Raw genomic sequence first — 14,941 nt, 5'->3', positions numbered from 1 at the left:
GGTCAGAGTTACAGAGGCGAACGCCAACGCCATTTTAGAATCAAGTTTTGGCAAAAAGTCCCAACCGGAGTCATAATAATAAATATATAAACCGGCGGTATGTTTAAGGCTACCGTAAATAAATAATTAAATGTGTTAGCCTAAAACAATGGGAAATCCCATAGGAAAATATTCGCGGTTGAATATAAAACGTAGTTTCCACTGCCACCAGCCAAAACTCGATCAGGGGGGACGGAGACGTGCCCCCTCGACTAACAGACCCTGGGGCAATCGAATTGCCCCAGCCAGTACGTCCACAATATGATGGTTTGTACTGGTTCTGTTCAGGATTCAAGACTAGCAAAGTCTTTGGTGACTTTACATGCCCTGGGAGACAGTAGTCAGTCCCAGGGTATGGAGTCTATGTTGGGGAGTCCCTAGGACACCCCTGGGTCACGGCACAGAGGGTGCTGTGTAACCCACATCACAAAAATACATGAGGCCCTATGGAGTAAAAGACCCCATAGCCCATTCAACACAAGGTTTAACCAAGAAAACACACTTCAACATGTCCAAGAGTGAGGGTAAAAGAGTCTCACTCTTGGCAGGAGAAAAAAAGAAACCCCAGAAATCCAGCAAAGCTGCTGGGGGACTCACTAGGTAGGGAAATTCAGCCTAAACAGAGAATTCTCCCTAACAGTAGCCGAACCACTTACACTTCCGGTTTAAACTGGAAGTAAAGACATCAACCAGGGTAGTACCCCAGAGGGAGCAAATCTTCACCAGAACGTCATAGCAGAGCTTCCAATTGTGTAAGGTTGAGGACTGCCTGCTTAGTGCGTCTGCTAGTGTTCTCTTTGCCAGCCAGGTGAGCTGCAGTCAGACACACTGTTCTCCAGAGCCACAGTTGCATTGCTTCTCTGCACAGCAGCAAGGAGCTCACACCACCCCTCTTGTTCAGGTAATGCATGGCTACAGTATGGTCGGTCAGGACCAGTACAGTCTTGCCCTTAGAGGGGAGGAAAGCGAACAGGGTCAGCCTGATCGCACTCAGCTCCAGCAGATTGGTGTGTTCCTGGCATTTCAATGGGGACACAGTCCGTTCACCGTCAGATCTTGTAGGAGAGTGCACAACCCCTTTATACATGCATCTGTGACTAGGGTCACTTGTGGCCAAGGTTGATGGAAAAGAGACCCCTTCAGGAGGTTGTCTTTCATGGATAACCATTGGAAGTCTCCAGATACACTCTCCGAGACCAGAAGAATGCCTGAAGTCTGGCCTTGAAACTGAAACCATTGTGGCGACCTCTTGCACAGACAAGTTTCCAGTACCACCAAGATACAGGATGCCATGAGAAAAAGCAGAGAAAAGCCGAGCCTGGAACCATCGTCTGAGGTTGGGACACCTGGACCATATTGAAGATGTTCGCGTCTCTGTCCTCTGTTGGGAAACCCTGACCCAGGAGAGAGCCCAAGACCGCCCCAATGAATCAGAGGGATTGGGTAAGCGAAAGATGGCCGGTACAGATGTGCTGATGCTCGAACTGATGAACGGGCTCAGACGAGTCCGTCGTCCAGGTAGGGAAAGACATGAATGCCTTCTCTTCGGAGGCGAGAAGCCACTACCACTAGCAGCTTGGTGAAAACCCTAGGTGCCTAAGAAAGAATGAAAAGAAGGACCATGAACTGTTAATGACAGTTCCCCACTTTGAATCTCAGATACCATCGCTATGGCCCCTTTGGTCAGGAGCTGATGTATCTCCACCAGCAAGAGAGGTTCCGTAGGCAAAGGTTGTTGGCAAGGGGAGTGGTTTGGAGGGCAAGGCACAAAGGGGAGACAGTATCCCTGTTGGATGACCAGGAAAGCCAAGGCATCCAAGGTGGTATTTCTCCTTTCCTTGCCAAACTAGGATATCCTACCCCCCACAGGGGATGAGTGGCAGAAGTCCACTTCACAGAGGATTCATGCTGGGGGATGTGGAGGGCCTCAAGGAGGAGGAAACTCCTCCTCTAGGCACACCGCATACCCTAACCCCTGCACGGACAGCATTGTCTTTGCCTGCCTGCGGAAGACTGGCCTCTGCCCCTTTAAGGCGTAACAGGCAAAGGGATGAAAACCCCTGCCGCCAGACTTACCGGATGCTGTTGCTGCACAGCCAGCCACAACGACTTGGCTGTCACCATAGAGGCCTGGAACATTTGGAGCACCTAGTCAGCCTTGGTACCGAAAACGTTCATGCCATCAGAGGGTATGTCCAGGAGCTTCTACTGGATGTCAATGGCAAACCCTGGCGTCCTCTGCCAAGAAAAGCACCTGAAGACTGTGCTGTTAGGCATTGTCCTAACGACAGTCTGCTGTGTCCAGACCAGACTGCTATCTGAAAGGAAGCCTCCTCGCTGTCTGTAACAATGACAAGAAAACTGTTGCGTATTTCCTTTTCTGAGATCTGCTCGGCCGCCTCTGTTAACACTAGCCAGAGACCAAAGGAGAATGTGGCCAATGCACAAGAGGCATTGACGTACAGGAGACCAATGCGAAGAGCCGAAAGAATCTTCCTCCCCTACATTCAACCGTTTGCTCTCTCTATCCATGGACAAAGATGGAACACCTGTGGACTTAAGATTCGCTGTAGCAGCCTACAACACCAAACTCTCTGGAAAAACATGGGCAGAGAGGAATAAGGAGTCTGAAGGGTCCAGCCTGCGCTTCTTGCCCAGGTCACAGTTCACTGTGAGGACAACCACTGGTTTGGCCATATTTCTACCACTGGCCCCTCCACTGCCTGATTGAAAGGCAGCAAGGTCTCTCACTTAGGACCCCCGTCCAGAATGTTGCAGAGGTCATACTCTATCTCCGACTTTACAGGGGCTGACAGCCCAAGAATGTCGACTACCTTCGCAATCGGGTGCTGAAAGGTCGCCTATGGTTGGCAAGAGTTGGCAGCACGCACCTTGTCGACCTCCAGTGAGGTGTCCAGGCCACTGGTCTCCTGCAAGTCAGCTGACAGGTCCACCAACTCGCCCCGTTCCCCGTAAAAATCCTCTGGGAAGTCTCTCACCTCCCTGGGTGGGAGGGCTCCAGACCAAAAGGGACATCACCCTCTTCATCAATGTCCTCCAAATGAGACCTAAATGCCCAATTTAGGAGCAGGAGAAACACTTAAGCTACTCGGGTGCATTCAGTGCAGGACCATATGCAGGTCGATCGACATCCAAAGACAGAGCAGTGCGCCCCTTTCTCGCAAACTGGTCACGTTGTACTGCGGTCTCCCAGTCGGCTCTTCCAAACAAGATGGGATCGGTCAGCTCAGCAGAAGACAGAGCAGTTGCTGTCGGGGCCTTGCCGAAGATGTTGAGCATCTTCAAACGGAACACCTCCCATTGCTCCGGTGAAGAGGATTTGGTCGGAAATTTATCTGCAGGGCCTCTTCCTCCTGGGCTTCCTTGGAGTGGTGGGCTCCTGTTCTTTGAGGACGAAGACGAGTCATGCCGAGAAGAAACGCAGGGTGTCCTCAACCTCTTGCTGTGCTTCTTTTTCTTTTTGTACTTCCGCATTGAAAAACCACTCCATTGGCACTTGCTCGGGTCCGCTTATCCCCACTCTCCTTGCACAGAAAGCTGAACAGCTTTGCGCCCTCAGCGCGCCTTCGGATGCATTGTCTGGCCCAACGCACAGTTCTGCATGTTGTGGCCTTCACCAAGGCAGAAAAGGCATATGCAGTGTAGGTCCAACATGGATATTTGGCACCTGCAACCGCACAGGTTTTGAACCCCAAAGACCTCGTCTGATTTGGCATCATGATGAATTCGAGAGATGAAGCAAGACTAATAATTAGCTAAGAACAGTGTTCCTAGTAGTGAGCAGGAACTGAGGTCACAATGCATGGGGAGCTCGTAGCGTGGAACGGATGCTGAGCCGTGCTGTGCACCCTGGCGGTGGAAAGGTTTCAGAATAGCAGCTGGCGCTGGGAAATAGATGTCATAGATGAGGAATCTTTAAGAGGAAGGAACCTGGTCGCCCTCGTCGTCCTAGATGTTGTACATCTTAGTCATGAAGGCGTCCATAGGGAGAGGGACATATTATTGCAGAACCTACCAATTACACTGAGGCCTCGGTGCCTGAAGGTGGGTCCTGTCAGCACCGAGGAACCTCAGTCGCATTCTGGTCCTGGTCTGAGCCCGTGGGCATGATCTCCAGCGGGTACCCGGCCAGTCGCAACCGACACGATGGGGCCTGTCGACATGCAGCGGACGGCGCCATTGACTGTGCCATACACGCTGAGGCCAGAGCCATCAGCACCTTGGAGACAATGTCCAACATCTTCAGACAAAGGTTCTCCCATTCCTCCAGGATGGAGGATTAGGTGGCAAAAGGTAATTGCGCCAGCCATTCAGGAGAGTATCTAGAGCGGTGGCTTTTCTTCTTCGAAGAGGAATATCTGTGCGAGGACCCACTCAGGGAGCTGAACCTCTTACGATGCTTCATGTTATCCTTTTACTTGAGTGGCGCAGCACTTTTATTGGAGTGCCGGTCCGCACTGTACAACCTTGAACCAGACCACAGAGCCTTACCCTTTTGCCTTGTGGACAAACGCTAAGACTTTAGCTGCCCTTTCCCAGAGGGCCTTTGGGTGCAGGGACTGGCATGACATGCATTCCTGGGTGTTGAGTCTTCGCCCAAGCAATATAAACAAATCTGGTGCGGATCCGAGACCGACATCGGTCATGGCTTGAAGCCTGAGGCCTTTGACAGAGTTGGCATGTCGTAGAGAAAAAAAGCAAGCTCAACGAACGTTCCTGATTAGTACAGAGTGTGTGTGCACAGAGTGTGTGGAAAAAGAACTATATATACTGGCCCCTACGTCATGTTTGGCATGGGGTGTGTAGAGGTGCCGTGCCACACCCTATGGTGGCAGAAAAGGCAAAGGGATATCATAGATTAGGAATCTCTGGGTGTTAAGAATCCATTAGAAACAATATTATTACCTAACATTTCCTATGCACTTTCCTTTTACTTTGAACATTTTTTTGGCTCTTCCTTCTCGTCATCTTCTTGTAGAACGCACTTTGCTCCTCTTCGTGCTCCTAACCCCACATTTGTTTTTATTGTTCAACACATAAGTCCCATTTATTAAGATCTTCACTCTATTCCTTCCACACACTGAGTGTTTCTAAATCCAGTGAAAGATTAATGTTCTTTCTCCTTCCCCTTTGTATTGGAGCACCTAAAAAGTTGTTGCCTTGAAAATGTCAAATAAACTGTTCAAAACTTTCTGTTACAGGAATAACATGTGCTTACCAGGCCTTGATAAACATTAGGGGAAGGGATAGGTTTCATAAAAACCTTTCCTCTCAGTGAAGGGGTGCGATAACTAATACATTGGTCTCTTAACTTTCAGCGTGAATGGTTTGTTGCAGATGGACAGGTTCGATTTGTAGCGTTTCTGGGCGTCCAGTTTGCTTCTAGAGCCATTTCAAAAGATGAGGAAATGGGGCGCATGAGCAAAATCACTTGACATTTCCCTTTAGATCCGTTTATTTTTCTCCCCCATAGGGGAGACACTTCAACAGTCTTCCCAGAACAAAGGCATACACCTCCTGTCCCACAAGAAACAGACACATGTTACTTGAATAATGCCATAACACAACAGGACTGTCCATTTCATTTAATTCTGGCTCTGCACTGTGATGATTGCAGCTAGACTCCATGAACTGTACAAGAAATACAAGGTTGCCAAATACATTTTACATCATTGTTTTACACAAAGCAAAGACAGAAATATCCTATCACCTAATTTTCAAGTTTTATTTAAAAAAAAACGTCTATAGGCACAAAGCAGAAGAATGTCAGAAAATAATTCAAGGAACAGTGCGGGAGGTGTGCATAAATAATGATCTTGTACATCAAAAATGTCCCAAGAATGATATTCTGCAGATGAGTCAGTCAAATACTGCAGTACTGATTTTATCAGTAAAAAAAGATCAAATATCTTTCAATCTGTAATAAAATCTGACACATTTTTAAAACAGCAGGCAGTTCCAAGGGATCTGATGAAAGGTCAGTTGGGTAAATGGAAGGGGTGGGGAAAATGAACAGGCACAATAGAAGTGTGGGGACATGAAAAATTGACCACTGTCAAACCAGTGTAAATTGCTTGGTTTCTCATGGAAAACATTTTAAACCACACGTTTTGCTCCCAACCATGTGTTCAGTCTTTCCTCTTAAATTGCTGTTCCTCATTGTTTAGTCCTTGGAACATAAATATGAAGTTTGCACCAGCCTATGGAGACTGCTCAAAAATCAGATTATTTCAAACACTTTCTTCAGCTCCACAATAAGCTGCCAGTCGGTCTTCTGCATTTCGTCCCTGAACCAATTCTTGAGGGCATCAATAGATTGCCGATTAATCTGCAACAAAGAAAGAGACAAGTAATTCTTCAGTGGAAATTAATTTATTTTACAATTGCAAGAATAAGAAAACAATAGAATTCGAATTAGCCTTGCTGATCAGCTCTTTGACATTCTTTGTTAAAGGGTGCAACTGATTAGGTTTTGGTTTATGTCTAGCAGTTCATCCTAACAGCATGCATTTTATTTGAGGAGTGTTAGAGCATGATAAATAGATATCCCATCCAGTGTCAGCTGGTCGGAAAATTCCAACATTGGGTGTAGTGCAGCTCGACGTTCTCCCTTGACCATGTTGTGCCTCAACTGTGGAACTCTTCGACTGCAGATGAGATGTTGGTCGCCGTACTTAAGGAATTAACTACGCCCTCTCAACTCAGTTACCTCTCTCCCCAGACTCAGCCTCCAAGACAAAAAGTGTTGTGCAAGAACAGAAGAGGAATGAAGCAACTAACAATTTCTTTGTGAGGAACAAAGCCAATAAACAAGGTAAGCCCCATCAAGAGCAGAACATATATACCATATACTCCTTTTCCAGAAGTGGTACCAAGCACCACCTCTTCACCTCTCATTCCCAGTTAAAGAAGGAGACAAGTGCGCCAATGAGATCGTAAGCATCCAAGCAGGGGAAGGCCAGCAGCGAGAAGGAATCTGTGAGAGAAGAATCAACAGACAGAACATCACCAGTAAGTAATTTCTCCTTCAATGGTGCGTATGTTTCCACATATTCCTCATCTTGATAGACTCTTAAAGAAGTGCCCCCAACAGGAGGAGGGAATGGAAGATAAACCAAGGAGCTATCTAGCACCACCCTACTAAAACAGGTATCTGTACCCTGAGTCACATCCAAGCTGTTGTATTTGGCAATAGTATGCAATAATGCCCATATTGTAGCTCAGCAAATATTTAATACTGGCACCCCTCTCTGAAGGGCTGATTAAGCCACCACACTCCTGGTGCAATGAGCTCAGACCTGCAGGTACTTCTTTACCCGCTCTCCGGCAGTATTCGGTTACATATTGTTTGCCTGTTTTGCAACCGTATGTACCAGTCTAGATTGTCAGAAAGCCACAAAGAGGTCATCGTCCCTCCTGAACTTGTTAGTTCTAGCCAGATAAAAGCTCAATGCTCTCTTTGGATTAAGCCTACGGAGCCTCTCCTCAGAAGGAGAAGGAAAATACCCCGGAAGATCCACACTTTGAGCAATGTGGAAAACATCTGCAGCAAAAAAATGGGGGCAGATTTCAAGGACACCTTCTCCTTACATAATGTGAGGAACAGCGGCTTACACTTGTGGCTCAGACACTCCTTGGAGACGTGATTACCACCAAGGTAGTCTCCAGTGTAAGAAGTAGAATGTAAAGGCTCAAACAGAGCCGCCATCAAAAAAGTCAAAACCAGATTTAGGTCCCATTCTGGAACAATGAAGGTAGTGGAAGGAAACCCAGTTACAAGACCATCCAAAAATGGGCCACCACCGGTATAGATCTGAAGGAGCACTGCTCTAGCATCCTAATGAGCGTGGACAGAGCAGCCGGGTACCCCTTTCACTGTGCTCACCTGAAGGCCTGATTTGGCCAAGGTCAGCAAAAACTCCATCACTGGGTGGGTCCCCTTCTCTCCACACCACAGACCTTCTCCATTTGCATGTACACAGCGATCTAGTAGAAGGCTGCTCGTAGCCAGCAACACTTCTAAAACGTCCTCATTCAATTGCCATACCTTAACCTTGCAAGAGCCAAGCATGTAGCTTGAGAGGTTCAGGTGTAGCACCCTGCCTTCCGACAGAGACAAGAGGTCTGGCCTCTGAGGAAGCCCTAGAGGTGGACAGATGGCCAAATCCGGTAAGGCCGGGTCCACGTCCTCCTCCCCTAAAACAGGCGAATTAGGATCAGGGGCACCCAAAACCACCTCAATCCAGAGAACCCACGGAATGATCAGTATCGGTAGGGGCACATAATGGAGGTAAAAGACCCACTCTACCAGAAACGCATTCCTTCAATCAATCAGTCTGCCTTTAACATTGTCCAGGCCCACCAATGGCGTTCCCAACTGGGGGGTGTGGGGCAAAGTTCTCCACTCATGGTTAATCAAGCTCTGCCTGCTCAGAGCATCTGGCAACCCATTTCTCAACCCCTACCAGATGCGATGCAGGGGCAGAGATGCTGTTCTCCAGTAACCATAACAACATGGCCTATGGCATCCCTGTACCGGGACAGCGACTGCACACCTCCCTGCTTGTTGAGGTACTGCATGGTCACTGTGTTGTCCATTAGCACCAGAATGTGTTTCCATGGGGAGCTGGGTACAAAAGCAGTGAGCGCCAGCCTGGATACTCACAGCTCCTGCAGGTTGATATGGCAAAGATTTTCCTTCTGCTCACCTGAAGTTCCCCACAATGGGCCCCCCACCCCCTCAAAGATGTGCCTGTGATCACCTGGAAGTCCAGCCATTTTGCCCAAAAAGGCACCCCATGGCCTTCTTGTTCCACCAGGCTAGGTCGTCAGCGATTGACCATGACACCTAGAGGGTATCCCAACATCTCACCTGAATACTGTGACCATAGGCTCCTGAGAAGCCACTGCAGGGATCTCATCCAGAGCCTGGCCTCTGGCTAAAAAAAATGGGTGAGGCCTAAGAGGCAGATGCCAGGAGACTGCTGCAAGTCTGGACGAGATGGACCATCTGTACAATGCTGGTAAATCCTTCCTCGGTGTGGGGAGGGCGGGAGCCTTCCCCTCACGAGTGTCCAAGACAGCTCTGATAAACAGGAGCTTCTGCGCCAGTGTAGTCAGCGACTTCCTGAAATTCAGGGACAAGCCCAGGCTGCGCAGCAGAGTTTAAGTGTCCTTGAGGTGCCACACAATGTTCTCCCGGGACAGACCTTGGATCAGCCAGTCATCTAAATACAGGAATACAAAGACTCTATATCTTCAGAGGTGTGGGGGCCACAACTGGCATCAGCTTGGTTAATTCCCTGAGCGCGGAGTTCCGGCCAAAGGGGAGCACCTTGAACTGATGTTTCCCTTAGGACGAACCTTAGAAACCACTTGTGCTTCGAGTGGATAGGCATGTGGAAATAAGCATTATTAAGGTCCAGCAACACCAGTCAGTTCTAGTATTGAAGAGCCTGGCGAAGTTTCCTTAACGTCACCATCCTTAAATTGTCCTTCCTCAGGAACATGTTCAAGGCCCTGTGGTCCAGGATGGGATGAAGTAGTCCCCCTTTTTTGTGGACCAGGAAGTAGCAGAAGTAACAAACCAACCCCCTCTCAATGGTTGTTACCTCCTCCACTGCATCCTTCCTGGAGCATCAGTAAGAGCCGTTAAGAGGGTGGAAGAGGTCTATTTGGGGGTTGCCTGAGAAATGGTAAACACTTGCCCAATACCACCAACTGGACGACCCTGTGTCTGGGGGTGGGGGATGACCTTCAATCCATCTACAAACCCAGGGAATCTCCCTCCAAACGGAGGGACAGGAGGGGAGAACTCAAAGAGGTTTCTGAAATGCGGTTGTCACAAATGAAGATGTCAAGACCGACTAGCATTTTGATGCACCTATGCCTCTGCCAGAATGAGAAAATATCAGTTGTGCCTGTTCGACCTGTGCTTTCCTTATAAAGGGGGTATTCTGCCAAAAACCCTCTTCCTCAGGAGCCAAAAGAGAAAGCCTGCTTAGTTGGCTGTTGCACTGCCAACCCCAGTGACTTAGCCGCTAGCTTAGGGTCCTTAAACTTTTCCAGGGACTCGTCTGCTTCTGGGCCAAACAAGTATTCCCTATCAAACACGAAGTGTAGGCGTTTCGCCAGGACATAGGTGAACAATCCGTACTCCAGAGATACAAGGCTCTGTGCAGCACATTGGATGTGCCAATGGATCATTCCACACAATCTTCAGCATCAAGACTGGCCTGGTGTGCTCGGCACGCTGTCTCCATGCCATCCTTCACTATGTCGAGAAAACCATTTCTGTCCTCAACACGTGGAAATGGTCAGCTGCTTCTATAATAGTCTTCCACAGAATGTGTGAATATTTGGTTAATGCACACACACCATTCAATGCAATGCTCCCTGAGGTGAACACCTTTTTAGCTAAGGCGTCGACGTTTGACTCTGTCGGTCAGGAGATTTGATGTCGATGGCCTAGTGTTCACAGTCGCGGCCTGCAACACTTACCCTTCTGGGCTTGGATGTGCTGTCGAAAAAGGAAGGTTGCCGCTTGCGGGCTTATACTTTTTAGTAAGCTCGGCATTGACATTGAGAACGGATGATGCCACAAGCTCACGACTGGGTCCACCATAGCTGCATGGAACGGCAAAGACCTTTCTGTTTGCGGCCCTCTGTCGATTTATATTCATCAACTCTAATTGTTGGAGTGTTTTACATGGAGCGATGAGAGCGATGACAACTCTTGCTCCATGTTGCTTTACAGGGCTTTCAGGTGCGTGTATGGGGACGCTTGCTGCAATTTGACATCGGGGACATGCCTAGCTTGCTCGCATCATGCAGACCCTCCATCCATTTAACTAGACGGGCATGGTCAGCCATAAAATTGGGCATATGGTTGACGTCTGCCCCTATGAATGGTTCCATCCCAAAGTGGATTGCACTTCTTTTGTGGTCGAAAATCAACTGCAAAAATTCATCTGATCTGGACTCTGGCGGCCTCGGTTGATATGTCGAGAATGGAATTTCAACGTGGCCCATGGACAACGCTGATGGTGGTGATGGCACAGATGCAGGCTTCCTTTGGACTGAATTCGAGCTTGAAGGGCATTGGACCTCTTTTGGCCACCTTCTCGTCAGACACACTGGGCGCGATAGGTGCCGGACTCGCCGACAGCACAGAGGCAGAAGCTGTACTTGCTGCAGCCATCTTGAAGACCGAAATAATCTGCTTCTTGAACTCCTCCCATTTCTCACTTGAAGCCCCTCTTAGCAGGGTAGGACTTACCGCTTCCGCCGCCAACGAGTCTGAGTGCGGTCCATGTCTGAGCTTTTTTTCTTATACGATGAAATGGAGGAAAAGTGGTGGGACTCGCTGCGACAGTGCAATCGCTTCTTTAATACCCTCCCTTGCCCTCTCGTGCGATGGTCCCTCGGTGTCTGGACCGGAGGACTTTGTAGCTAGTCATTGGTGATTTGGAAAGGGGCCTTGCCAGCGCCGTTTTGCTGAAAGCTCCCTCACCGTTTTCAGGTGGGTGGCCTGACTAGAACTGCATTGCTCTGTGTCATGCCCCCGTCCAAGATACCGCACTCATATATTGTGCGTGTCTGAGGGACATCTTAAAGTTGCAATCCTTGCAGCGCTTCAATCCCGAAAGCTTGGGCCCCGATATTTTGAAGCAGGTTAAATTTGATTCGAAAAAGTTTTTGAGCCGTGTTATAACGTGCTGAGCGATTGGGAAAACAGGAACTGAGGTAAGGGGGTCATAGTGCATTCCTCAAGTCATGTCACATCCAGAGTCGAGGAGTGGCACGGTCAAGTCAAGAGGTGGTCGACAGATGTCAGCGAGCCGTACTCTGCTCCTGTCTAAAGTTTCTGAGCAGCTGATGCTGGATGGGATATCTATCAAGGAACAAGTTACTTACCTGTATGGGTCTGGCATGGATTCACATGCTCATGAATATTCCCCGTCGTCAGGCTGGGAATACTTGGTAAAGAAAAAATCAGTTTCAGTTTTGTTTCTGAACTCTCTTTCTACTATTAACCAATCGCTGGTCTCTAGGTCATACTGCCCCAGCCATTGACTGCCCTCTAACTAAGCCCCTCCTCTGGCAGCCATCTTCAGATTTGGTAGCACGTAAAGTGGCAGTAGGACCAAGAGAAGAGCCGCAGAGGGGTAGGCGCGAGGGTTCGCATGTGAATCCATGCCAGACCCATGCTGGAGAAGAACAAGTTACAGGAAAGTAACTTGTTCCTTCTCCAGCATGGGATCTGGCATGGATTCACATGCTCATGAATACAAGACTACATAGCAGTACACACATGCATAACCATGCGAGGTGGCAAGGCTCAACATTAAGCATTTCAACAACTCAACATTAAGCATCTCTTCACTAGGCTCACCTTCAAGCGAACAGGTTGCGCAGCACTGCCTGGCCGACTCTGGACTCCTCCCTGGAATCCCAGTCGACGCAGTAGAATCTCATGAAGGTGTGCATTGACCTCCACGTAGCAGCCCTGCAGATGTCCAGCAGGGGCACACCAGACAGGAACGCCGTATTAGCAGCGATCGCTCTGGTTGAATGGGCTCTCGGACAGCTGGGCAACGGTCGGCTTGCCAACTGGTGACAGCGCATGATGCAGCCAGAGAGCCATCTGGAAATGGAAGCCTTCGAGGGCCTTCCCTTGGTTCACAGGTCCAAAGTTCAAAAACAGCTGTAATGTCTTCTGAAAGATTTTCATGCGGTCCATGTAGAACTTCAGCGCTCTAGCCACATCCAGCGAGTGCAAAGTCCTCTCTGCCGGCGACGAAGGCGATGGGAAGAAAACAGGTAACACCAAGGGCTCGTTGAGATAGAAGTCCAATCGCACTTTGGGCATGAAGGAGGGGTGCGTCCTCAGCATTACCCTCGTCTTGTGGAATGTCAGATATGGAGGCTTACAGGATAGGGCCTGTATCTCTCCCACTCGTCGTGCGGAGGTGATGGCCACAAGAAACGCAGTCTTCCATGATAGGAACTTCAGCGGTGCCGAATGCAATGGCTCGAATGGCGGACCCATGAGCCTGGTCAGCACCACATATAGCTCCCATGCCGGGGCCGGAGCCTTCACCTGCAGGAACGAGCAGAACAGTCCTTTCATGAGCTCCTTCACCAGGCGAAGAGGCCACAGTGACGACCGCCCCAGAGTTCTGGTGTAGCGGGAGATAGCCGCCAGATGGATTTTGATGGGAGTCTTGTGCCAGCCCCGCCTTGGTCAGCAACAGCAATTACGGCAGCACTTGAGGGGGCGTGATCCGTAGAGGTTTGATCTTCTGTGCACGGCACCAGACAGAGAACCTCTTCCACTTATGTCCATAGCACTTAAGAGTCTAGGACGCCCTGGCCTTTGCAAGCACTTCCATGCAGTCCGCCGGGATATCGTAGCCTCCGAACTCTAGTGCTGCAGGAGCCAGGCCTGCAGGTTCAGCGATCTCGGGTCGTGATGTAGGATGGCGCCTCCTTCCCTGGCGAGAAGATCCGCGTCCATCAGCAGTTTGACTGGGGGGGCGCTGACATGTCCAGAAGGTCCGGGAACCATATCTGCCTCGGCCACGCCGGTGCGACGAGGATCATCCTGCACTGGGACCGTCTGAGTTGACTGATGAGTCGCAGAAGCAACGGCAACGCATACAGGAACAGGCCCGTCCCAGGGGAAGGAGAATGCATCGCCCATGCTCCCCGGCTGGGGAAACCTGCTGGTGAACCTCCAGCGCTTGGTGTTCGTCGCCATCGCAAACAGATCGATCTGGGGATTGCCCCACCATCGGAATAGGAGATCCACTTGATCCTGCCGAAGTTCCCACTCGTGGCAAGAGCGCAGCTCCCTTCTGAGCGAGTATGCGACAGCGTTTTTCACTCTTGCCAGATGAAAAGGTACCAAGAACATCCTCTGGGCGAAGGCCCAGTGCCACAGATCCTGCGCTTCCTTGGATAGGGCTGGGGATCCGGTACTTCCCTGCTTCCGGATGTAGAACATCGTGGTGGTGTTGTCGGTGAAGACCCGTACCATTTTGCCCTTGAGAGAGGGAAGGAAAGACCTGATGGCCCAGAACACGGCTCGGAACTCCAGGACGTTGATGTGCAGGGACCTCTCCATGCCGGTTCCGAGATGCGCACGGGTGTCCCACCACCGGATCGCTTGACGTAAAGTCTCGTTGAGTGGGATGTTATCTTCGAAGCTTCCCGCCGCTTGCATCCAACGGGCGTCGAGGAACTCCTGCAGTGGCCGCATCCGCAACTTGCAGACACACGAGGTAGATGCACAATGACATCATGCCGAGCAGGGACTTGATGGACCTCACCCTGGCCACTTCCATGGTCAACAGCCATTGTACCTTGCACAGAATGGCCCTAGTCCTTTCCTCCGACGGTGAAGCCAACCGCACCACTGTGTCGAGTCTGGCTACCAGGAACAGGGTGTCTTGCGACGGTACCAAGTGGGACTTTGCAAAGTCGATTGTTAATCCCAGTTCTGTGAGCAGATGGATGGTCTTCGCTATGTGGTCGACGGCAGTTCTCTTGACTTTGCTCGGATGAGCCAATCGTCCAGGTAGGGGCATACGTGGATATCCCGCAGGCGCAGCCACGCCCCCACTGGTGCCAGGTACTTGGTAAAGACCCTGGTTGCCGACTTCAACCCGAAGGGCAGGGCCTTGAACTGGTAGTGCCGCCCTCGGACCACGAAACGTAGGAACTTTCAATGTCCTTTGTGTATGGGGATGTGAAGGAACAAGTTACTTACCTGTAACTGTTGTTCTCCAGCATGGGTCTGGCATGGATTCACATGCTCATGAATATTCCCCGTCGTCAGGCCGAGAATCATCGGTATAGAAAAAATCAGTATCAGTTT

The 14,941-nt window shown here is 49.8% G+C and overlaps 1 protein-coding gene across 1 annotated transcript in view; it reads right to left on the bottom strand.

The window, feature by feature from the left end:
• Positions 1 to 5,630: 5,630 nt before the first annotated feature.
• The window catches only part of EIF5B (eukaryotic translation initiation factor 5B), a 1,211,079-nt gene continuing 1,201,768 nt past the window's right edge, over positions 5,631 to 14,941 (bottom strand). Inside the window, exon 24 of the mRNA XM_069636688.1 lies at positions 5,631 to 6,388. Within this exon, the coding sequence (XP_069492789.1) occupies positions 6,281 to 6,388 (108 nt within the window). The 3' untranslated portion in view covers positions 5,631 to 6,280. The remainder of the gene's footprint in view (positions 6,389 to 14,941) is intronic.

This window comes from Ambystoma mexicanum, chromosome 7p, assembly GCF_040938575.1.
Source record: "Ambystoma mexicanum isolate Mex_15411 chromosome 7p, UKY_AmexF1_1, whole genome shotgun sequence".
In the NCBI taxonomy this organism is placed as follows: Eukaryota; Metazoa; Chordata; class Amphibia; order Caudata; family Ambystomatidae; genus Ambystoma; species Ambystoma mexicanum.
Note: the sequence above shows the minus strand (reverse complement) of the source record. Positions and strands in the feature narration are given on the sequence as shown.